The sequence below is a fragment of the Myodes glareolus genome, chromosome 26, assembly GCF_982192425.1.
Source record: "Myodes glareolus chromosome 26, mMyoGla1.1, whole genome shotgun sequence".
NCBI classification, from domain to species: Eukaryota; Metazoa; Chordata; class Mammalia; order Rodentia; family Cricetidae; genus Myodes; species Myodes glareolus.
The window spans coordinates 14,558,364-14,584,260 of NC_142051.1; the positions used below are offsets into that span (position 1 = coordinate 14,558,364).

Consider the following 25,897-nt stretch of genomic DNA (forward strand, 5'->3'; position numbering starts at 1 on the left):
AGGGCAAGCAGGTATGACTAGGAAAGAATGAGAAAAGAATCACCTTACTATGAACATAATTGAGCACATGTCCTTGTGGTACCATTGCACATCCTTTGGGAATATATCCAAAAGTGGTATTGCTTGATCTTGAGGAAGATTATTTCCTAATTTTCTGAGAAATCACCATACTGGTAATCTAAGGGACTGTACCAGTTTGCACTCCCACCAACAAGGCAGGAGCATTGCTAGTTGTTAGTCATAGCTGGAACATAGAAACAACCTAAATGACCCTCGACCAAAAATGGATAAGGAAAATGTGGTACATTTGGTATAGGAGGGTCTTCTTTCTATGTGTTGCTTTCATTGGTCAAATAAAAAAAAAACTGCCTTGGCTTTTTGATAGGGCAGAATTTAGATAGGTGGAGTAGACTGAACAGAATGCTGGGAGAAAGAAAGCAGAGTCAGGCAGATGCCATGGCTCTCCTCTCAGAGACAGACATTGGTTAGACTCATGCCGGTAAGCCACAGTCAAGTGGCGATACAGATTATTAGAAATGGGTTGGATCAATATGTGAGACTTAGCCAATAGGAGGCTAGAACTAATGGGCCAGGCAGCAATTTAATTAACACAATTTGGTGTGGTTATTTCAGGCATAAACTAGCCAGGTTGTGGGGCCACAGCCTGCCGCTCTCACTACTACAGAGTGGCTGGCCACCACGGTCTACTAACTCCACATAAAACTTGAGAGGGCTTAAAAAGGAGAGAGAGAGAGAGAGAGAGAGAGAGAGAGAGAGAGAGAGAGAGAGAGAGATCAACATAGCTTTTTGCTGTTTGCTAGGGTGTGCTGCAGAGAGATTTCCTGATCCAGCAGCTGTACAAAAAAAAAATCATGCAGTTTTAAAACGCAGCTTCCTGGGCCCTGCCTCTGGTGCAAACTCTGGCTATGGTGCATTTGTGGGCCTGAGTGTTTGTGTGTCTGCTCAGGATCGGGAGGAAAGTAGCTGAGACCATGCCCGTGGCTCAGCTCTTCCTGCCTTGGTAGGCAGCAGGATAAGGTCTACTAGAAAGTTGAGGTTTTAAAACACCAGCTTTCTGGGCTGTGCCGCCATTGCAAACTCTGACTCTTTTGGGAGACGGAGCATTTGGAGTAAAGTGCTATGATTTGTTTGATGGCAACTAAACTTGCTATATTCCTAAAAGGCGGACATTGTATGCCACAGCTCAGAGGCACAAGCAGCTCCCATGTTGGACTGTGCGGGGCAAGCCTGCAGGACCTGCTTTTGACCTAGGAATGTCACAGCTTAGATTCTTAAGTGCTTAGTGATTTAAAAGCGCAAAGCAAAAATGTTCCTGGAGAGCAAAGAGTTACAGGCAATGCAATAGGACAGATTCAGACATAAAAGACCTCTAAATGGGTCATAGTGTTAGATAGACATACGTAGGTTTAGGAGAGAGAAGAAAAAGAATATAGAGAATAAAACTAATGCTCTAAAAAAAAGGTAAAGTCTTTAAAGAGACAGAGTACAGATAGTTATAAATTAAAAAAATAAAGAAAAATAAGCCACATAAAAATGGAAAATTCACAGATAGTTTGGATTCTGTATATTATATTTTCTTTGAATTTTTTGACTCTGAAGGAGCTAAATACAGAGAGACATTTCATTGTGTGGGATGCTAAGCTGATACAGCATGTATGTTCCAAATTTGGGTCTAAGGATATGATGCTTTGGAAAAGAGGGTCTTCTTTTGATTTCACAGAGGATGAGATCCTGTGGATTGCTTCTATCCCAATATGGTATGATAGACCATGCCCTCTTGAAAGATTGCTGTGAACACCCTCAAAAAATTACTTCACTCAACTGTCCAGGAAGGGGGTGATCAAGCGCTGGGTTTGAGAAGTAGGGTATGTGGAGGATGAGGCTAGGCTAGAACAAACTCTGGTAAGAAATGGTTAGCTTTCTCAAGGGCCTGTTAGGGACAAGGAGATTGGTCAACTTGCTTCTGCAATTTACCCGAGAAATATACAAATGGTTATGTGTAGGTGAGAATGTAGACACAGACTATGTGTAGGTGAGGATGTAGAAGTAGACTACGTGTAGATGAGAATGTAGATGCTGATTATGTGTAGGTGATGAAGAAGGTGCTGGTTAACCTTGGATGAGAATGTACGCCCTATTATGAATACCATGTTCCCTCTTACAATACATAAACAATTTCCCCATAGACAGAATACGAGAGGATACAAAGACAACTTGTGCACTGAAAATCATTTAATGGCTACTTGTAGCTTTGTTTTTTTTTTTACAATTTCTTAGTTTTGCTGATACAAGTTCATCTGTCTCAGAGTTAGTTAATATGCATAAAGCTACTTGAAGAAAGTTAAGGGCTAGCACAGACACTAATCTGTCCTGAATACCTCATGATCAGCAAGAGGATGGGAACATTCTCTCAAGGGATGAAACAGACATGTGAGTTGAGAATTTATATTTTAAGCAGTGTAAATGAGACAATTCTAAGCAATACTTTTTTTTTAGGTCACACTTTTCATGACAACAGGTTTCTGAGTTGACTTACTCTCATTTCTATTCACTCAAGAGTTCTGTTTCCTTAAAAACCCACCTCGCCCCACATAGTGTCTGTTCTACCTGTCTGGTTGCTGGGAACTCACACAGCTGTCATTTTACTCGAGATCTACTAGACACTTAAATATCTGTTATAGCTCCATCAAACAAGGAGGAGATGAAGATTAATTCTGATGAAACTAAATATGAATTAATTCACAGGTAGATAACGGAGGTATAGAGATGTGTGTGGCAACTGAAGTGTTAGACCGCTGTCACCAGCATCCACTGCATTGGCTAATCGAAAAATGGAGGCTTTGCTTAAAACAGTGAACACATGAGTCAGCATTAATCCTCTTAGAAACAGTCTCCATTTTGCGGCTGCCTTTTCTGTTTAAAACCTGCTTGCTTGAGGGGAAACCAAAGAAGTGTGACCTTTCCCATGACTACTTCTAGAGCGAAAAAGAGACAGAATGAGCTGAAGTGGAAACACACAGTGGTTAGACTCCGCAGTTCCGAATGTACTGGGTGAGATCTCGGTTATGACAGCGGTTTCTCCATGCCACCCTGTGGAGGAAAGTGAGACAGGGGAGAAATGGTTAAAATTGTCTGCTCTGTCACACACAGACTCAAACATTTGTGGGGAAATGGTGTAAAGGTGGCACTACCGGCGATCAGTTTCTGGGTCAAGATCCAGTGTGAAACAAAGCCTATAGTTGCACCCAGAAACTGCAACTGACTGGTGGAGCTGTGTTTACATTGTGGTTTGATCCTCTCCAAACCCTGAGCAGAACCCTGGATCCTCACTGTCAATGTGACAACAAGAGTACAGTCTGGAAGCCTGACAAGGAAGTAGTCATGTATGGGATTCTTGGAATTAGAAAAAAAATCCCTAAAACTAACGGTGTAGAGAAAGGTCCCAGCTGTGCCTGCGTGTTCAGAATGACACTTGAGCCTCAGAAAGACTCACTGCATAGAACAACAGAACCGACAGTTTCCCCCTCCCAGTGTCCCACATACCAAGCTTTAACGCCTTGTTGACTCACAATCCTCTTTGCACATTTGATGGCTTGAGTGATGTCATCCTGGAGCAAAACTGAAAGACAGGGGTGAGGAATGACAAGGACGGTTAGAGAACCCATTTAGTTCCGATCCAGGCAGCTTTCTTCTGTGACACTGAGCAGTGAATACAAGAAATTTCTTCACAACTGTCCATGCATCTGTGACTATTGGAGAGAGATTCTCTTGATTCTCTCCTGTTGACATGGTATAAGTCACTATATTTCTCATTTTTAAAGACTGTGGAGGTGGGATTATACTTGACAGGTAGAGTGTTCTTACAATTCCAGCACTGATAAAAAGTAGAGAACACTTTGAAGTAACGAGGAGTCACTGGAGGCTGTGGGACTGTCAGCTACCACGAGGGAAGTTCCTCTTCCTTCTCACACTGGAAAAGAGAACACCACACTAGAACTGTCATCTGGAATGACCAGTGGAAACTGATACTAAAGAAATATAGGTTGCACCCATGGCTCAGTGACTAAGAGTGTTGGATGCTCTTCCAGAAGACTTGATTCCCAGTACCCATATGGCAGCTCTCCAGTGTTCGTAACTCAAGTTCCAGGTAATGAAAGCCCTCTTATGGCTTCCACAGGTACCAGGATCACAAGCAGTGCACAGTTCTATGTGTAGGCAAAACACCCACACATGTAAAGATAAATGAATACTTTAAGGAAGAAAACAATGCACAAGGCTTGTGTGAATAAAGCTCTTCCTAGAAATTTATAACCAGTAAAATAAAAGGAGCCAGGTGCTCTAAGACTCAAGACTTGGGGCTGAAGAGAAGGCACGGGGTTAAGAATCTTGTGTGCCGTTCCCAGAAACCACATGGTGGCTCACAGCCATCCATACTAAGATTCTGTGCCCTTTTCTGGCATGAAGGTAGAACATTGTAAACATAATGTTAACTTTAAAAAAAACACTCAAAACTTAAGTGTGGTGTTTTCAGCATAGAGAATATTGCTATTGTAATTTTATTAACTCTTTAAAATAAGAATTCAGAACAGTATTTGTTACTATGGATGTACTTTTGAGTAATAAACTGATCATGAAGCTGGGCAAGTATAACTTAACTTGTGTATAAATGTAAAATCTTTACAAGTTTCTATGTGAGTACATATGCCCATGATATAGCTGTCCATGGACCTACAGCATAGATTTACACTCTAGAAGGGTGTTGTCCAAAGGTTTCTAGTTATATGAATTCTGAGCTCTCAACCCAGGAGTGATTTCCTCTATCCCTGTAGATTCTAATCCCTTTCAATGACTGTAGAAGAGTCTACAAAATGTTTTTTTAAAGATAGGTGCCGTAGGCTACAAAAATGTTCCACCATCTATTTCTCTTAAAAATGTTTATCAACCAGATTTAACAGAGTAGGAATTCATAGTTTACTGTTTAGAGTGCTTGACTAAAATAGCAAGTCTTATGTTCACTTCCCACACTGGAAAATAGAACACCATTGACTGACTTAATTCCTGCACAGACATTGCATATTACTTCCATCATGCTATTAATTCAAGTTCTACCATCCCAGGCCTCCATCCCGATGTAAAGCTTGTCTGTTCTTTTTCTTGTTCAAAACAAAGTTCTTCCTAAATACATAAATCCATGTTATTTTGATAGATGAGATAATGTTCATCAATAAATTATATAGTTTGGAAATGTCAATTAAAAAGTTTCAAAGCAGAATTTAATGTTAGAAATTCACTCAAAGATCTCTTAAGATGAGAAGTGCATAAACACATACACATCAAAGCCAGTTTGGAGAAAATGCCAGTGACTTCGTCATACCCTGTCAGATGGTATTTATTATAGTAATATATTTATTTGTATGTGTTAGAAATCTTTATAATAAAACTCATTTCATCAAAAATGATGTTACAGTAATATCCATAACAGCCCATAGGTAAATTGCTAGGATGGAAATCTTCAGAACAAAATACCAATAAGGCAACTTACAATTAATTGGTACGTATCACAGAAATTTTCATGTGTTATAAAATGATAACTTCTTACAGGTATTTTTTTAATTTTAATTACATGTCTGGGTATGGGCATGTGAGCAGAGGTTTTAAAAAAAAAAACCACAAAGTTTTAAAGGTACCAGGAGTTTATTTCTTAATTTTCTACTAATTTAGCATGTGTATCTCTGTGTGTTGTGGTATGTGCACCAGTGAGCCTGTGTATATTAGAAGTCAGAACACAGCTACAAGAGCTGTTCCCTAGAAGCAGAAGCACATTGTTTCAGAGACAGGGTCTGCCATTGGAACTTGCTTACTGATTAGGCTATGCTGGTTGGTCAGTTAGCTCCATGGGTCTGCCTGTCTCAGACTCCCCAGGTAAAACCCAGGACCCTCTGGTAGACAGGGCATTCTATCACCACACTATGCCCTAAGTCTAATGTCTTCCTTGGCTAATTTTGGTGTGCTTTACAATGGCGTTCTAACAGTCTCCCCAGGTTCCTGATGTTTCCTTCAGTGTTGTCTCCTGCACAGAATCTCTGCTCTCACACCTAGGAGCAGGTGACTTGTTTGCTATCTGAACTAAGTCTGCCATGTCTTACCGCTGCAGGATATCCCACAGTAGTTCACCGCTCTTGGGGTTTTGCCATCATTGCACCAGTATCGGCTATTGATCTGAAATATCCCATAGTCGGTGCTTTGACCTCCAGGGTTGTAGTTTGTAGCTCGAGTGTTAAAGTTACTCTCATGCTGAGCCAAACACACCCCTAGAAAGAAAAAGAATATTCATCAATAAGCAGCAACAGCAAATGATTTATATTGGATACCAAAATTAGCTCTTTGATCTTGCTGTATTTTAGAACTGATTTACTTAATAAGTACAACTACATGATTAAATTATAAAATTTGCTACCACTGCTTCAAACCAGGTCTGGCTGAGTTCCTCAGGGTAGTCTCTGGTCTCAAGTGATCCTTCTGTCTCTGACTTCCAAGTAGGTGGAACTTCTGTACCTAGGCAGCAAGTGATTTTCAGGTGCCCCAAAGAGAATCTCTTTGAGGACAAATCAGTTTGCACTGAGAATCAACAGGATGGGGTTCTTTTAAAGTACTCAAATAGATGAACCAGTAACAGTGATGCTCACTTTTATTCCCAGCAGTTGTAAGGAAGAGGCTGATGAATCATTCTGGGATAGAGACCAGTCTTGCCTTCATAGCAAGTTTCAGGCCAGCCAGTGCTATACAGTGGAATCATGCCCCCAAAATAAAATAGCTATTTCTACCATTACTTTTCCCTCTCTCATTTATCCTTGAGACACCTCTGCCTAAAATGGAGTCATAAAGAGTAATTAGATGGATTTTATAAATTTATATCAGTACATAAACTAATAGAAGATGTTCCTATTAGAAAAATGAGGATTTCCTCACACAGATGTTCTAATAACTAAGGGAAATTTGAATGTTAAGTTAAAATTCTTTTCTCTGTGTCACTAAGTATCTGAATTTTGCACAGAACATGCAATCTCCTGCCTCAGCATCCCATTGTTTGTATTACAGGAGTGTGTACCTTCACAAATGGCTGGTGGTAATATTGAAAACAAGAACATTAGAACAGGAAAGACTATTCTGCAATAAAATCTACCCATGTCTTCAACAATTCACCCATCCACTGTCCACCTATCTATCTGTCCATCTATCCATCCGTCTGTCCATCCATCCATCCATCCACACATACACCTCTCTGCTCATTCATTCATTGACAGTTATTGAGTATTAGCTGACTTAAAATAATCTGAACATCACACTAGTTTAAATGACAAAGATGGAGTAAGCCATGAACAACTTTTACACATCGATTTCTTCCATTTTTCAGAACGAATGTACATCCCAGAGTGAAGACGCACACCGAATCATTTCATTCCCAGTTTTAGAAGACCTCATTTAAGCAGCAACTAGGGGGAATGGGTTTTCTCTGCTCTGCATAGGAAGTCCAAAAACTTTGATACTTTTTCTCTCAAAAGGTCCATACCGTGGTAAGAGCAACGAACACAGATACCACTCACTCCAGGCTCTGAGAACTCAAGTTCTGAATGAGTGAGTCCTCCCACCTTTTCTCAGTCCCCTGTGGACTTCGAGTCTGAAGCAACTGGAAAACCCAGTGACACTCTAAGAGCGCCTCAGGTCCTCTAGCCTGGCACAGATGCCCTCACAAACCCTCAACCCAGTATCTCTGAGGGAAAAAGACAAACATTGACGACTTTAGTCAAGCACACAGGAATCCTAAATACTCATTGACTCCAGCTCCCTCTCATTCATTGCTTCCTTGTTCCTGTTTTCAAGGGAGTGCCTATATGGAGAGGTCTAGAAGTGGAGACTTACAGTCTGCCAGGCTGACTCCCCTGTAGCCATCCATTCCGTTTCTTTTCAGAATTTTGGCAAGCTCACAGCGTTCATAGACCTTGGCCTGAACAGTGACAGAAAGCAAGAGGAACCCCAGAATGAGGAGTGCCTTCATGTTGCCTGGGATGCAGCTCAGCAGCTGACCAGAGTAGCCAGGATCCAGTATTTAAGCATCTCTTAATTCCCATCATCCTCTAGTGGTTTGCGGTCTCCACCGTTTGAGCTTTGTGTGAAGCAGGAAGTTCTTATTGATCCACAAACTTCAAAAACATTTTTATTTCCACCCAGTGTTTGGACAGAGGCATTCTGGTCTATAGATAATGATGTAAAGAGGCTGTTGAATGCTTTGATTACAAAGAACCAGGAGATAGCAGTCCTCCTAAACAGGAAGCCCTGTTTATTTTATTTTGAATATGACCAATATAAAGAAAAACAAAGTGTGAATTTTTACTGCTTACAATAACATATGACTATAAATAAAAAGTCTTTTAAAATTAAATTGTTTTCTGTGCATTTACCATTTGTATTGTCTTTTCACTTGAAATTATCTTACATAGACCTTCCCACAATATGAATCTCACTATATTTTGTGGTATGCCTTTGCTTAGTTTGTTTCCTTTTGTAGACTTTCTTGATAGTGTTATAAATTTTGTATTGGTGGATACCACTGGCTTGGTTTCCTTCTGGGACAAGGTCTCACTGTACGAGCCTGGTTGGTCTGGAAATTGCTATGTAGACATGGTGTCCTTGAACTCTTCTGCTTCCTGAGTGCTAGGGTAAAAGATATGTGCTTCCATGCCCAGAAACTATTTTTTTTCACATGCCTATTTAAGTCATCTTCCAGCATAAGGAAAGAAATAGAAGACCAATATACTGGTCATCATTTGACATATGAAAAAATAACGTTAAAACCCTGCACTCTTTCTGGTCCACGCCAGAGTAATAATTCAAACCAGTGCTGTGTGTATGGAGTCTTTTTTGTCGAACTTCCATTTGACTGCCAGACCCCAAATAATGACACAGAGATTTACTATTAATCATGAGAGATTGGCCTTTAGCTTAGGCTTGTTCCCAACTAGTTCTCAGAGCATGGGTTAACCTGTTTCTAATAGTCTACTTTCTGCCACATGACTCTTTTCCTCTCCTCTGTAGGTCCAGCTCTCTCCGTGTCTCAGTGCCATCTCCTGCCATGCCAGACACAGCCTCATGTTCCTTTCTCTGCCCAAAAATCTGCCTATTCTCTCCTGCCTCAATATTGGCCATTCAATTCTTTATTAAGGTAGTAAGGTGGCTAGGCTAGTGAGGCAAAATATAGACACATCCTTGCTCTGTTTAAACAAATATCCCAGTAGAACTGTGGGGAAATTTGTGATTTTCTTTATTCATCTTCATAGCCTGGTGAAGAAGAATCACATTAAAGTTAAGGAGCGAGTAGAGTTATCTCCTCTTCAGGGAAAGGGCTTGGTCCTGATGCAAGACAGAAATAGTGATGAACTTGGATCCCTTGTGTTCTTAACAGTGTGACTTCAGGAATACATTCAGCAAGCTCGCTAACCAAGTAGTGTGAGGAAGTAAATGAGGGGCTTCCATAACAAACTGAGCCCTCCTTGTTTATAGTGGTATTCAAGGCCCATCTAATAGTCAAAAAACCGAAGTACTAACACCACCATTTTTTGATCTGGACAGATGTGGTGGTTTGAAAGGAAATGGCCCCGAAAAGGAGTGTCACTATTCGGAGCTGTGGCTCTTTTAGGGGAAGTGTGTAAGTGTGGGTGTGGGCTTTGAGGTCTCCTATGCTGAAGCTATTCCCAGTGAGACAACCTCCTTCCTGTTGCCTGCATTCAAGATGTAGCCAGCACCATACCTGTCTGCATGCCAACATGCTCCTGGCTGTGGTGATAATGGACTGGAAAATGCAAGCCATGAAATGTTTTTCCTTTGTGAGAGTGGCCATGGTCATTGTGTCCTTCACAGCAATTGAAACACTAAATAAGACAACCCATAAATCAATATTTTTAAGTATAAATAACACTCATGTGAACAAGTTTCCTAATATTTCACACAGGACCATGTCTTCCTCTCTCCCAATTCATTTCCCTGACAGAGTATAAAAGATCACTAGGAAACAAAGGGACTTTAAAAATGAAGTTGACACAAACAGACATATACAACTGAGTGTTGCCTTCAGACATCATCAGCTTGGGAAACCGCACATTCTTGACCACAACACCATCAGAATCCCCAAAGATTACGCAAGGAGTCAGGCTAGGAAGGAAACTCCTAAGTAACAAAATGCCATCTTTTTGATCAACTCCATTCCTACCAATGGGAGTTCCTGTCTACTTGGCCTTAGAAAGTGCCTGTTGTGTCTCCAAGGCATTGTTTGAGCATCCTATTTAAAAATTTTAAAAATGCCATAATTTTTGTCAGAGTAATTTTGATTCTTTAAAAATACATACTGATATGGATTTGGGGAATTCAGAATGACAGAAACCAGATAGAGGACACAAGCTCTCTCCTCTGCGCCCGTCCTAAGCCAGTGCCCCGGAACATACAGTTGTTATCTGTACAACTATTTGCAGTCTATTGACTAAAATGATGTTTCATTACGGACATTGGAACGGCCATGAACTGGTGTTTTCTTGGGGGTTGAATCAGCAAATATTTACTCAGAATTCAGAGTCAAACCACTATCAAAGATCCAGTGTGACTCCTTCAAAGGCCAGGGGTGGGGTGATGCTGATCTCAAAAATTATTTCTTCTGTTAAAGGAGTTAGAGGCAGTGACAATATTCAACTATAATTTTTGCTTCATTTGAAACAGTAAGGGAGCAACTTAAACATAAAACAACAATCATACAAAATTTGGGCAGAGATTTCACTCTTCTTTTGTAAAAAATATGTATTTTTATCACATTTTTAGAATATTTAGGTTTCCCAGACAATTTTGTTATATTATAATGGAAGAGAACGCACATGTGCTCATAATTAATAGTTTTTTCATCTTGATCCCAAGGATAAAGGAATTAATTATGATGAGCATTGTGGACTTTAGGTCTATGAAATTGGAAGTTGACTGTGGATCTGTCAAATATGTGACTGGCACCCCACGGTGGAAAACAGCTTCACAGGTCAGTGCTTTGCCACAATGGACATTTGTCTGAAGAAGGTACTTGGAAGCTGTGTTTGAAGAAGTGCCCTGGACACAGTGTTCCAACTCCTCCAGTTCACCTAAAAATACATGGAAAAGGTAGCAACAATGAAGAAGCACAAGCAGTGTAAACCATACATGAAGAACAGGAACATGAGATGTGGGGAAACAACCCCCAAGTGCCCACGGAAGGAGAGATCAAGACAAGGTAATCTGGGTCTCACCCTACAGCCTGGAAAACACTAAGAGAATCTGGATACAGCACTGCATGACAGCCCACGAACAACAAGACAGGAGGGAAGGCTGTCTACGAAGTCATTTCAATGCTTCGCTCTTCTTTCCTGCGGGGAGAAGTTCCAGAGGAAGAATGGCACAATCATTTCTTGGAGAGAATGAGTGAAACACTCTGGATTTGAGACTCAAGGCACAGCGAATGGCCTGGGGTGTAGCTCAGCGGTAGAGTGCATTCTAGCACATGTAGATCCCCAGCTGCTGGAGTGTGAAGTTCTCTTCCAGGCAGAAAATGATCATCATCTTGCTGTAGAGCATTCACCTGGCAGCCTTGGCAATGAACAGAGTCAACTAGGAAGGATTAGTCAGGCAATGTTAATAGGATGGTCACCTCTTCTAGTAGGCAGAGAAAGGGAGAATCTGGAACCCTCACCATAAACTCCAGCCGTTATTCCCTTCTATTCTTCCCCAACTGCTGGTGATCCTGGGTCATTATTGAGTATAATATACGTTAGCTGGGAGGGGAAACTCCACGATGTGGTCATTCATAATGTGGTCATTTCATGATGTGGTCATTCATAATGGGTGGGAACTCAGTGATGCAGCTAGCTGTTGGGTTACTCATGACTCTTTAAGAAATATCTTGTTTACGTTCTCTACTTAAACCCACTAACTCCTTGGTTCACTGAGTTGGATTTCGATGAATTGTTCCTTTCATCTATTGTTGGTGTCCTATATGGCTGAGTGGACCTTTGTTCACATCCTCTCATAAAAATTTAAAGAAACATCAGTACGGAGAGACAGGGTGGGTAAAATGAGAGTTATAATGAGATAATGCAGAAGAGGTGATCAAATAAACCCTGCATTCTGAGCCCTAAGCCAGGACCCTTTTCAACCCGCCCCTTTGGAGCAACTTGATTTTTGCCTGTCATAACTACCTCCAGGTAGGATTCAATATGATTTCTTTTTGATACTAATACTTGTGATTACCAATGAAACTGCCAGTTCTGCTAGGATTTTCCATTTTGCCTCTCAGTGTTAAAGCTCTAACAAATAAACCAAAAATCATCACATACTTCCATGTGAAAGACAGGTCAAAGGAAAGATTTAGAAAGAAGAACTCAGAAAATAGGAGCTCAGGAAACACAATAAAACAGGCCCATAGCGTGTATCTCAGAGACAAAGGAAAATATCACATGCACGGAACAAGTTTGATGCCACACTGTGATGATATAATAAAGTATTAGAGAACAAATACAAATTATATGATGAAATAAAAGCTATTATATTAAAGACACATTTACTAGGAGAGCTAAGAGATGTTCTACAACCCACGTCTACATGAGACCCAGGGCAATGTAAGTAGCCACCTGGAGGGCACATAGCTGTTGCAGAAAGTGAGCACACGTTGCCCTGTCTTGGAGGTGAATAAGCTCAGGGGAGGAGCCTTCTGCTTCTGGGTAATGACCTCAGCTTCAGCTACAACCACTGAATGTCTGTCTCAGGAGGAGACGGGACCTACTCTGAGGGCTCCCCTGTTTTTTCATTATAACTTATGACTGTAGTTTCTTGAAATTTCCTGCATAGGGAACATTATTTATTTTTCTTGCTGTTTTTAATTCAGAAAGACCATTACTGCCTCCACACTCAGGAAGAATTAAAGTTCAGAGACAAGATGATGAATTACAAAAATATCAACGTGAGATTTCCATTTATGGTTAACTAGGTCACTGCCACACAGAGTTGAATTAGTTTTCATTCTTCTGATTTGAATGAGAATGAAAATCGGGAGTGAGACGGTCCTGGAAAGTTCTAGGCACTGTACTCCTATTGTTTTCCTGAACAGGCTCTCCAGCATCTGCCCTTCAGAACCCTGTGGAATGGTGAGAGCGTCTGCAGTGTTCTGGTTTGCAGTGGCCATCCATATTCACAGTCTGGTTTTTCTGTAATTTATAGGACCACTTTCCAAGTTGTTTGTTTGTATTAATATTAAAGTGAAGTTGACATGAAGAACTGCATAAAAATGGCCTTCTACTTCCTAAATGCCATACCACTGGGGACACAAACCAGTTTATGTGACAGCTGCCTGCCTCCTGGGTCAGGAGACTTCTTGTGGACAAAGGCAAAAGGCCTTAACCCTAACCCTCTGGTGACATTTTTGTGATTCTGTGGTCCCTATAAAAAAAAAAAAAAGAGCCCCGACCCCATAGACGCCCAGGTCGCCCTGCAGTGCTGGCTACCCCCTCCCGCCTGCCTTCCCAGCTCCCATCCAGGTACGTATTCCTATATTTCTCCCTTCCCCCTGGGGCCATAAAATTTCCGCAGCTCAGATGCCTTGCGAGCTGGGCCCGGGCTGCAGGCGCATCCCGGCTGGAGGCAGTTGCTGGGTCCTAAAGGCCTCCCTGAGGACAGGTGGACCAGGGGCCAGCTCAGCCACATTCCTGACCAGCAGGGGCCCTGACTTCTAGCAGAGAGCCATCGGAGGGGTGAGTTTCCTTCGGGCTGGGGCAGGGTCCCGGTGAGGAAGAGCTTGGGCGTTCCCCGACCCCATAGACGCCCAGGTCGCCCTGCAGTGCTGGCTACCCCCTCCCGCCTGCCATCCCAGCTCCCATCCAGGTACGAATTCCTATATTTCTCCCTTCCCCCTGGGGCCATAAAATTTCCCCAGCTCAGCTGCCTTGCGAGCTGGGCCTGCATTGTAAGCACATCCCGGAAAGAGGGAGTGCCTGTGCTTCAATAGCCTGCCTGAGGAAAGGTGGGCATTCTGTCAGTGAAGTCCCTGCCCAAGAAGGGAACCTGACCCAGTAACAGAAGTTCCAATAGAGAACATTTGAAGTAAGAGATGGGCAGACGCCAAGGCAGGACCTCATCCAACAATCTGAAAAACAACATGAAAACACCAGATCCCAAGGACCCTACAATAGAAGGACTTGAACACCTTAACCCAGAAGAAGTGGAAAAAAGTGCCATCATGAAAGCAATAGAGTCCCTTAAACAGGATATGAATAACTCCCTTAAAGAATTGTATGAGAAATATAACAAAAGGTTTGAAGAAATAAGTAAATCCGTGAATGAGACCCTGAGAAACCAAGAAATAACAATCAAACAAGTAAAGGAAACAGTCCAAGAATTGAAAACTGAAATGGAGGCAATGAAGAAAACACAAAATGAGAACTGGCTGGATATGGAAAACCTAGGTAAACGAACAGAGACTACAGAATCAAGCATAACCAATAGAATACAAGAGATAGAAGAACGAATCTCAGATTCTCAAGATACCATAGAGAAAATAAATGCTCTGGTCAAAGAAAATGGCAAATCCAACAAATTCTCTACACAAAACATTCAGGAAATCTGGGACACAATAAAAAAAACCAAATCTAAGAATAATAGGGATTGAAGAAGGAGAAGAACTGCAGATCAAAGGCCCAGAAAATATATTCAACAAAATTATAGAAGAAAACTTTCCCAACCTAAAGAACGATATTCCTATGAAGGTTCAAGAAGCATACAGAACACCGAATAGACTGGATCAGAAAAAAACATCCCCTCGCCATATAATAATCAAAACACAAAGCATTCAGATTAAAGAAAGGATATTAAGAGCTGCAAAGGAAAAAGGTCAAGTAACCTATAAAGGTAAACCTATCAGGCTTACACCGGATTTCTCTATGGAAACCATGAAAGCCAGAAGATCCTGGATAGAGGTACTGCAGAAACTAAGAGACCATGGATGCAAACCCAGACTACTATACCCAGCCAAGCTATTGTTCACTATCAATGGAGAAAACAAAATATTCCAGGATAAAAACAAATTTAAACAATACGTAGCTACTAATCCAGTCTTACAGAGAATATTAGAAGGAAAATCACTACCGAAGGAATCCAACATTCCCAACACGGCCTACAATAACTCGAACATCAAGCGACCATTCACAAGCACAAATCAAAGAAGAAAAACACATACACTCTACTACCTGAAAAAAAAAAAAAAAAAAAAAAAAAAAAAACGACCGGAGTCAACAACCACTGGTCATTAATACCACTTAATATCAATGGACTCAATTCACCTATAAAGAGGCACAGACTTAGAGATTGGATACGAAAACAGGATCCAACATTCTGCTGTTTACAAGAAACACACCTCAACCACAAAGACAGACACCTACTCAGAGTAAAGGGGTGAAGATTATTTAGCTATCCGCCAGGAGGTAGGAAATAGACAAGAGTCCCAGGTAACCTCGGGTGCATGGGGGGGTGGGAGGGTTGATGGAAGGGGAGAGGGTTAGAGAGAAGGGAGTAGGGGAGGAATGGGGAAAGCTCGGTGGCCTGGGATGGGGGGGGGAGGGAGGAAGGATGAATATGGGATCAGGGAAGAATATATTTCAACTAAGGGAGTCATTTTAGGGTTTACAGGAGACTTGATTATATATGGGATCCCAGGTCCAAGGAGAGATCCTCCAGATTGTTCTCTGGACAGAGGAGAGGGTGCCTGAACCGGCCGTGGCCCATAACCATACTGATGTATATTTTGCTTATCACCATAGATCCTTCATCTGGCGAAGGATGGCGATACAGACGGAGACCCACATTGGAGCACCGGACTAAGCCCCCCAAGGTCCAAATGAGGAGCAGAAGGAGGAAGAACATGAAAAAGGAAATCAGGACTGCGAGGGATGCTATCACCCACTGATACAAGGGAATGGATCTGATGAGAGTTTACCAAGGCCAGTTGGACTGGGGCTGAACGAGGACGTGATCTAACCAGATTCTCGGAATTTGGCCGGATTCTCTGAATGTGGCTGGCCCGAAGTCTTCCTGAAAAGCCATTGACTATGATACTGGGACTTGTTTTCTCTGCATATACTGGATTTTGGGGATCCAGTCTGTTTGGATACTCACCTTCCTGGACCTGGAGGGAGGGGGGAGGAACTTGAACTTCCCACAGGGCAGGAAACCCTGACTGCCCTAAGGGACGAAGAGGGAGGAGGAGAGGGAGTGGGGGGAGTGGGAGGGTGTTGGGAAGAGGGACGGAAATGGAAACTTTTATAATTTAATAAAATTTACTTTAAAAAAAAAGAATAAATAAATAAATTAAATAAATAAATAAAACCAGCGCAGAATTCAGGTTGTGAAATCTAAAACCAGTATATTTTCATGTGAAGCTTAATAATCAATTTTTGGCTTTTTAATAACCAATGTCTCTGCAATTGAAACTTCCGCTCAGTAGAAATTTAATCAAAGAAGGCAGAGAATTTCCTTCACAAGACTCCAGACCCTATCCTATCTCTGGACATCGTGTACATTCAATTCGACCTATTGGTTGACTCCAATTGCCCTTTGATTCAGGAAGCAGCTTAACACTAACAGAAATGATCTTTCAATGTACTCCAAAGACCTCAGTAAACAGTGATCGTCTACCACACTGCCGATACTGGGCCAGTTTCTTGCAAGCAAATAAACAAAAAACATCTGATTAGCGTGTTGCAAACATGTAATTATTTCAGCCTAAGCAACTACAGCCTTTTTGGCCTCTGCTGTGCATTTGCCACAGGCACCTGAGAGAACTCTCTGCTCCTGGGGCTGCCTGCAACCATCCTCCCGGAGGCTGCCCTTCTGCTGTTTCCTTCGTCCTTTTGCTCTGTTCCACCTGCTCTATGTATGGGGTCCGCACTGATGCTCTCAAGTTCATCAAGGGCCGCAGAAAGAACTGTTCTCTGCTGTTTACTCTGCTCCTCTCTGTCCTCCTTCTTACTCTAGGCCAGCAGGTTCTGGTGTCTGTCCCTGTGTTCTGGACACCATAGCCATGGCCTGCAGTGATAACTGCTAGATAAGGATGGTGGTTGATGTGACAGGTGTATTTCAGGTACTTTTGATAATGCCAGTCACCACAAAGAGGCCATAACTCAAGGGTGTGGGTGAGCATCAGGGCTACTGGCCGAGACAGAGATAAAGAAGGAATATTTATTTACTTTACATTGATCTTACAGCTAAAGAGAGATAGAGATCCAAGTTTCAGGGAAGCTGTGGCTGTCTTGTCTGTTACAGTGACCACATTAAGATAGCACGGCCGTGATCTAACGCTCCCTGTCTGTTGTTGTTTCTGGACACGAAAGAAAGAGCTCCACTGAACAGGAGGTAAAGGGAGGTGGGGGCTCATGGAATTGGAACATTACTAAAGTGAGAGATAATGTGAGAGTTACATATTGTCTTTATTATGGGGATTTAAAAGGAACTGGGGACTCAAAGAGATTCACCGAATACAAGACATGTGGAAGCCGCCGTGTCCTGCTGCTCTGCCCTGAGCTTGCTTTGGCTCCAACTTCCCAAGACAGTGAAAGAGACCCCTGCTCTCCAATGTAAGAGGAATGGATTGATGGGTATGTTGTGGATAAATGGATGGATTGATGGGTATGTTGTTGGTGAATGGATGGTTGGAAGAATGAAGGGGTGGGTGGATGGATGGATAGATGGATGAATGGATGGATGGATGGATGGATGGATGGACAAATGGATGTGTGGATGAATGGGTTGGTGGATAGATTGATGGATGGATCAATGGATGTGTGTGGGTGGATGGATGTATCATTGGATAGATGGTTGGAAGGATGGAGGGGTGTGTGGGTGGATGGAAGGATTGGTGGACAGAACTGCAGAATAGTCTTTCCTGTTCTAATGTTCTCACTTTCAATATTCTTATCAGCCATTTTTGATGATGCTTACTCCTGGAATCTGAGCAATGGGACACTGAGACAGGAGATTGCATGTTCTGTACCAAAGTTGGATATATAACGATAGAGAAGAAAAAAGAATTCTAAGTTAACCTACAAATTCATCTTGGCTCTCAGAATATGTCTCTAAGGCAATCCTTATTTTTCTAATAGGAACATCTTCTATTAACATATGTATTGGACATTATAAAATCCACCTAACTACTATTTGTGTTCTATTTCATGCAGAGGTGTCTCAAAGATAAATGGGGGAGGGAAAAGCAATGGAAGAAATAGCTATTTTATTTTGGAGCAAGGGGTATGGCTTCAGTGTATAGCACTGGTTGGCCTGGAACTTGCTGTGTAGACCAGGCTGGTCAAAACTTACACAGTCTCACCAGCCTCTGCCTAGCAAGTGCTGGGAATAAAAGTGAGCATCACTGTGACTGGTTCATCTATTTGAGTACTTTAAATGTACCGTATCTGTTTATTGTCAGTAAATTGACTTGTCCTCAAAGAGATTATTGTCTTTGGCATACTTGAAATATTTCAAGTGCTAACTAGATACAGCAACCTACTTGAAAGACAGAGACAGAAGGATCCCTTGAGACCATGGAGTACCCTAAACAACACAGCCAGACCTGGCCTGACCTAGTAGCATATTTTATAACTTAACCATGTGATTGTTCTTATAAAGCAAATCTCTTGGAAAATAGAGCCAGCTCAAAGGAGAAAATTTTGGTACCAAATATAAATTGTTTGCTGTTGCTGCATATTGATGAATATTCTTTTTCTTTCTAGGGGTGTGTTTGGCTCAACATAACAGTAGTTTTAACACACAGGCTACAAACTAAAACTACCTAAGCACTGACTATGGGATATTTCAGATCAATAGTTGATACTCGTGTAATGATGGCAAAACCCCAAGAGCAGTGAACACCTGTGGGATATCCTGCAATATTACGACAAGGCAGGTTTACAGGAATAGCAAGCAACAGACCTGCTCTTTTATTTTATTTTATTTTATTTTATAAAAGAAAACAAACTATCATTTTTTATTTTACATACCAATCTCAGTTCTCACTCCCTCCCCTCCTCCAATTCCCTCTACCTTCCCCCCCATTCCACTCCCATGCCCCCTTCAGAGAGGGTAAGGCACATTGCTTTGAGGAAAATCCAAGGCCCTCTCTATTATATGTAGGCTGAGCAAGGTATCCATCTAAAATAAAATGGGTTCCAAAAAGTCAGCACAAGCCATAGGGATAAACCCTGGTTCCACTGACAGTGGCCCTGCAATCTGCCCCAGCCATACAACTGTTATCCACATTCAGAGTGTCTAATTTGGTCTTATGCTGGTTCCTTCCCTGTCCAGCTGGAGTTGGCAAACTCCCATTAGTTGAAGTAAACTGCTTCAGTGGGTGTTCCCATTAATGTGCAAGAGCAAAGATTCTGTGCAGGAGACAACACTGAAGCAAACATCAGGAACCTGGGCAGACTGTCTTGACTGTTAGAAAGTCATTGTCATTCACATCAAAACTAGCCAAGGAAGACGTTAGGCTTAGGGCATAGTGTGATGATAGAATGCCCTGACTACCATTCAGAGGGCTCTGGGTTCCACTTCCAAAATCCCTGAATTATAAACCAAATAGTGCCTGGGAAGACAGCTCAGTCAGGAGTCCTCCAATCCAAGGTGTGACCCTCAGTACCCACATAAAAGCTGAGTTTGGTGGCACACATTTGTAAGACCAGCAATGGGGAGTCTGAAACAGGCAGATCCGTGGGGCTCCCTGGCCAATCAGCATAGCCTAATCTGTAAGCCAGTTCCAATGGTAGACCCTGTTTCAAAACAAATTGGACTATTTCTATGGAAGAACTCCTGAGGCTGTCCTCTGACCTCCGCATTCACATACACACACGGACGTTCAGTGATGCACATACTACATGGTACACAGAAACACATGTCAAATTAATTGAAAATTAAAAAATAAAGAGCCAGTATCATATAAACTTGGTGGGATTTTTTTAAGCCTCTACTCATATGCATTTACCCATATACAGACAGATAATTAAAATTAATAAAGAGAAATATTTCTAAGAAATTGTCATTTTATAACAAATGAAAATTTCAGGATTTTATACCAATTATACCCTTTGGTATTTTGTACTGGAGAGTTCCATTCTAGCTATTTACTTAGGGGTAATTTTGGATATTGTTCTAGGGTCATTTTTTGATTGAATTAATTTTATTATAAAATTTCTAACATATACAAATGAAGGTATTGCAATAATAAAAGCCATATGATAGTACCACTAACTGCCATTTTGTTCAACTGGCTTCTATGTGTATGTATTGATAGACTCTCTGTGTTGAGAGATTTTAAAGTAAATTACTAATATCAAATTTGGTTTTTAAACTCTTAAATTTACACATTCAAACAATCTAATTCTTAGGGAGATTTATTATATCATCTAATGAAGTAACATAAATTTATATACTGAAGGTCAAACTTCTTCATAACAAGAAATAAAGCAGACAATATTAATATCAGGACTGTGGCCTAGGATGGTAGATCATGAACTCATGCCATGAAAAATCAGCATGCAGCTTTTAGTAAATAAATAAAATTGTCTGATATCATTCTAATTTTCCAGTGTGGGAATTGAACCCAAGATATGCACTAAACAGTGAACAGTTAATTCCTACTTTGTTTAATTTGGTTATTAAAATTTTTACTAAAAGTGTCAGTAGAAAACACATTGTGGAAAAATTTTAGCCTTCTTAGCCTATCTTTAAAATTATTTTTTAGACTCATCTGCAGTCATTGAAAAGGATTAGAATCTTCTGGGATAGAGGAAAATCACTCCCATTTTGAGTGCTCAGAGTTGATATAACTGGAAAATAATCTTCTAGACTGTGAATCTATTCTGTAGGTCCATGTAAAGTTATATATATATATATGTGTGTGTGTGTGTATGTGTGCGTGTGTGTATGTGTGTGTGTGTACTCACATAGAAACATGTAAAGATTTTACATTTATACACAAATTAAATTATACTTACACAGCTCTGTGAGATGGTTATATTACTCAAAAGTAATCCATAGTAAGAAAAACTGACCTGAATTCTCAAACGAAAAGAGTGAATAAAATTGAAGTAGCAGTATTCTGTTTGCTGAAAACATCACTTTTAAAGTCTTGAGTCTCCTTTTTTTTTAAGGTTTCTTTATTTATTATGTTTACAGTGTTCTGATTGCCTGCTAGAAGAGGGCATAGAATCTTATTATAGATAGCTGTGACCCACCATGTGGTTGCTGGAAACTGAACTCAAGATTCTGGAGACCAGTCAGCACTCTTAACCCTGAGCCATTTCTCCAGCCTCAAGTCTTGAGTCTTAGAGCACCTGACTCCATTTATTTTGCTGGTTATAAATTGCTAGGAAGAGCTTTATTTACACAAGGCTTGTCATTGTTTTCTTCCATAAAGTATTCATTTATCTTTACAGGTGTGGGTGTTTTGCCTGCACATAGTATTGTGCACTTCTTGTGTGCCTGGTACCTGTGGAAGCCAGAAGAGGGCTTTCATTACCTGGAACTGGAGTTACAGATACTTAAGGATATAATCAGGACAATTTGTTTTCAATAATCACAGATCCATGGACACTTGGAAAATAATTTCTTCTATTCACTGCTCAGTGTCACAGAAGAAAGCTGTCTGGACCTGAACTGAAAATGGGTTCTCTAACTGTCCTTGTCATTCCTCACCCCTGTCTTTCAGCTTTGCTCCAGGATGACATCACTCAAGCCATCAAATGTGCAAAGAGGGTTGTGAGGGATCCACAAGGCATTAGAGCTTGGTATGTAGGAACTTTGGAATGGGAAACTCTTGGTTCTGTTGATCTATGCAGTGAGTCTCTCTGAGGTCCAAGTGTCATTCTGAACTGGGGCCTTTTGCTTCATCATCAGTTTTAGGGGATTTCTTCAGATTGTGGAAATCCCCACACGTGACTACTTCCTTATCAGCCCTCTAGACTATTTGTAGAATCAGCTAAATGTATAGTGCACGTGATGTTACATTGACATTGAGCATCCTGGGCTCTGCTCAGGGTTTGGAAAAAATCAAAGAGCCATGTTGCCATAGCTTTACCAGTCAGTAGTTTATGGTGTAGCTATAGCCTGTTCTTCACACTAGGTGTTGGCCCAAAAGAAAAATCACCAGTAGTGTCACTGTTACACTATTTCCTCCAACCAAATGTTTGAGTCGGTGTGTGGCAGAGGATAAAATTTTAACTATTTGTCTCCCGTCTCACTTTTTTCCACAGGGCAGCATGGAGAATCCACTGTCAAAACTGAGATCTCACCCAGTGTATTCAGAACTGTGGAGTCTAACCACGGAGTGCTTCCACTTCAGCTCTTTCTCTTTCTTTCTCTCTCTAGAAGTAGTTCCAGGAAAGCTCACACTTCTTCAGTTTCCCCTCAAACAAACAGGCTTGAAAGAGAAGCATCAGCAAAATGGAGACTGTTTCCTAAGAGGCTTCGTGCTGACTAATGTGTTCATTGTTTTATGCAAAGCCTCTATTTTTCAGTGAGTCAATGCAGCAGACACCGGTGACAGTGGTCTAAAATTTAGATCGTCACCATACACCATTCCATACACCATACACCAGTTCTCCATACACCAGTTATTAGATCTCCATACACCAGTTCTTTACCTATGAAGTCACTCACATTAAGTTTCTTTAGAATTAGTCTTCATCTCTCCCTTGTTGGATACACACACAACAAATATTTAGGGAGGCAAGCTGATCTTGGGTAAAATGGCAGCTGTGTGAGCTCCAGGGCCTTACATGTGGGCTCAGCATACAGACAGAACAGCCACAGAGTGGGGCAAGGTGGGTTTTTACGGGAACAGAACTTGGAGTGCATAGAACTGAGACTGCCTCAGCTAAGAAACTTCTCATCATGAACTCTGTGACTTTTCAAAAGAGTATTTTCTTAGAGCTAGCCCATTTATACTGCTTAAAAGTAAATGCTCTACTCAATTGCCCCTCTGTTTTAATGCTTGAGAGAATGTTCTGTGCCTCTCGCTGATCGTGAGGTATTCTGGAGAGATTAGTGACTGCGCTAGCCCTTAACTTTCTTAAAGTAGCCTCATACATATTAACTAACTCTGAGGCAGATGAGCTTGGATCAGCAAAACCAAGCACATTGTGACATACTGTGAATACCATTAAATGATTTCAGTGCATTTCTTGTCTTTGCTTATTCGCATAGCCCTCTCTGGGAAAATTGTTTATATATCATAAAAATCAGCACAACACTCTTAATAGGGAATATGTCCTCACCTAAACTTAAGCAGCACCTACTTCATCACCTACACACAATCAACCTCTTTGTCCTTACGTACACAGAGGCTGTGCCTACGTCCTCACCGACAAAGAGCTATTGTCTCCATCCTTATCTACGCATAGCCTGTGCCTGTACCTGTATCCTCATCTATCCATCATGCCAACATCCTCAAATATAGAAGATATAGTCTGAACCTATATCTTCACCTACACATAACCTGTGTCTACATCCTAATCTACACAGTCTGTGCCTATATCCTCACCTACACATAGCCATTATCTCGGTTATGCTCAAATTTCAGATTTCCCCAGAGACTACCAAAGAATCCAAACTTGTAATGCAAAGGCAAGAAGTCTTATTCAAGCTTGAACTTGGGATCCTTTGTTCCAAGGCAGCGGTTGGGATCGGAGAAGCCCGAGCTCAGCTTAGGCAGGGATCTTAAGGGGTAGAGGTAAGGAAAGGAAACTTGGGATTCAGACTAGGGTCAGGGCTGGGACTGGGCAAAAGTGGAGCAACAGGAGTCTTGTCAAAAAAGGATTGATGCTGGCAGGACTGTGAGGAAATTAGCCACCACAAGCAAGCTGAGCAAGCTATCTTTAATGCCCTGAAATGTCTGGTACTTGTTTGTCAGGCTTTTGAGTGATTCATTATGGAGTATTTACAGTTTGTGGGGGTTTTGGGGGAACTGGGGTTAACCAATATCTGGGGCTATCTCTGACTTTGTACAACAGAAACCCGTCATGGCAGTACTATTGTAAATGCAGACTAGGGCACCTCATTCCTGCTCTAAAAGTGACTATGAAGGACAAAATCATGAGTCCTGGCTGTCTAGGGTCTCTAAAGGGGGTATTGTGACTTAAGGACCATAAGTTGAGCACTGTTGGCCCAGTCCCATACAAAAGTCATCAACCTATCCATTAAGCATGGCCCAAGGGTCAGTAAAAGGAAGAGGATCATGAAGGGCAATGCTAGAGCTGACAATTGAGTGGTGAGCCAAGGAGACCAGTTAATGAGACCTTCATACCATCCAGCATGTTCCTTGACTCCTCGGTCCCTGCCCTTGATCCTTTTTCTTAGGATGGCCATGGAGGCACAGATGACTCCTCAGAATGCTTGACATAGAAACAACATTCCTCTCCTAAGGCTGCACAGAGTCCTCCTTGCTACATAAAAAAAGGGTGTCATCCTTGCCTGTTCTGCAGAGCAGCTTCTGCTAGAGAATCTAGCACTCTCTCTAGTTTACAGGGTTACAGGAGCAGAACACAAACATAGCAAGTGAGCCATAGCAACCTCTTGTGTAACAATGACAGGATTGTGCAGGGTGTTTGTAACAAGGAACTCATAACAACATGTGATCATAACCTTTTGAAATAAAGTGTCGTAGCTAGGGTTTCTGTTCCTGTGAAGAGACACCATGACCAAAACAACTCTTTTAAAAAAAAAATAAGAAGATTTATTTATTTATTATGTATACAGTATTCTGCCTACATATATCCTATAGGCCAGTAGAGGACACCAGATCTTATTACAGGTGGTCGTGAGCCACCATGACCACAACAACTCTTATAAAGGAAAATATTTAATTGGGGAATTGCTTAGCATTTCTGAGGATTAGTCTATTATCATCATGGCAGGAACAATGGAGGCATCAGGGAGACATGATGCTGGAGAAGTAGCTGAGAGTTCTATGTCTTGATCTGCAAGTAGCAGAAGTGAATGTCATGCTGGGCCTACCTTGAACATAAGGGAAATCAAAGCTTGCCCCTACAGTTACACACTTCCTCCACACTACTCCAAGGTCTCACCTCCTAATAGTGACACTCCCTATAGACATATTTGGACCATTTTCTTACAAACCTCCATAATGTGGGAGGTCTTTCTGTCTTGGTTAATAAATAAAGAAACTTCCTTGGCCTGTCAATAGGGCAGAACTTATGTAGGTGAGGAAGACAGAACTGAATGCTGGGAGAAGGAAGGGTGGAGTCAGGAATATGCCATGAATCTTCCACTGGAGATAGACATGCTGAAACTTTGCTGGTAGGCCACAACCTCATGGTGATGCACAGATTAATGGAGATAGGTTAAACTAAGATGTAAGAGTTAGCCTATAAGAAGCTAAAGCTAATGGGGCCAAGCAGTGATCTAATGAATACAGTTTCTATATAATTATTTCAGGTCTAAGCTAGCTGGGAGGCTGGGACAAACAAGCAGCAAGATGGCTATAAATAACTTTTGAAACCAAGACATGGTTATCATTTCCTGGAACAGGCAGTCTAGAACCATCTTTAGCTAAGGTCATGGGTGAAGCATAAGCAAATCCTTGAGAAACAAAGGTTTAAACATGACTGGAATGAACAGAGTTTGCATCTATTATAAGATAACGTTCAACCTAAAATGGGACAGGCTGGTTCATCAGTGAGTGCAGGAGGGGATGGGAGGCTGCAGCGGGAGTTCCGCTGCAGAATTGGCATAGGGTAGGTAAGTAGAACTGGAGTAAGGG

The 25,897-nt window shown here is 41.5% G+C and overlaps 1 protein-coding gene and 1 pseudogene across 1 annotated transcript; one reads left to right on the top strand and one right to left on the bottom strand.

Annotated features, from left to right (window-relative positions):
* LOC148117760 (lysozyme C-2-like) overlaps positions 1 to 22,437 on the top strand; it is a 44,421-nt pseudogene extending 21,984 nt beyond the window's left edge.
* LOC148117761 (lysozyme C-1-like) lies at positions 2,236 to 8,108 on the bottom strand. The gene is made up of 4 exons (XM_087902000.1): positions 7,942 to 8,108; positions 6,168 to 6,332; positions 3,565 to 3,640; positions 2,236 to 3,111 (listed from the first exon to the last, which is right to left on the bottom strand). Exons 1-4 carry the CDS (start codon positions 8,075 to 8,077, stop codon positions 3,045 to 3,047), a joined length of 444 nt encoding a protein of 147 aa, XP_087758126.1. The 5' UTR covers positions 8,078 to 8,108; the 3' UTR covers positions 2,236 to 3,044.
* Positions 22,438 to 25,897: the final 3,460 nt, after the last annotated feature.

Excerpts from the sequence above, each read along its gene's own strand:
- LOC148117761 (XM_087902000.1), bottom strand. The coding sequence starts at position 8,077 with ATGAAGGCACTCCTCATTCTGGGGTTCCTCTTGCTTTCTGTCACTGTT. Across the intron at positions 6,333-7,941 it reads GGGAGTCAGCCTGGCAGACT|GGGTGTGTTTGGCTCAGCAT; the intron begins GTAAGTCTCCAC and ends TTTTCTTTCTAG. Across the intron at positions 3,641-6,167 it reads CTGTGGGATATCCTGCAGCG|TTTTGCTCCAGGATGACATC; the intron begins GTAAGACATGGC and ends CCTGTCTTTCAG.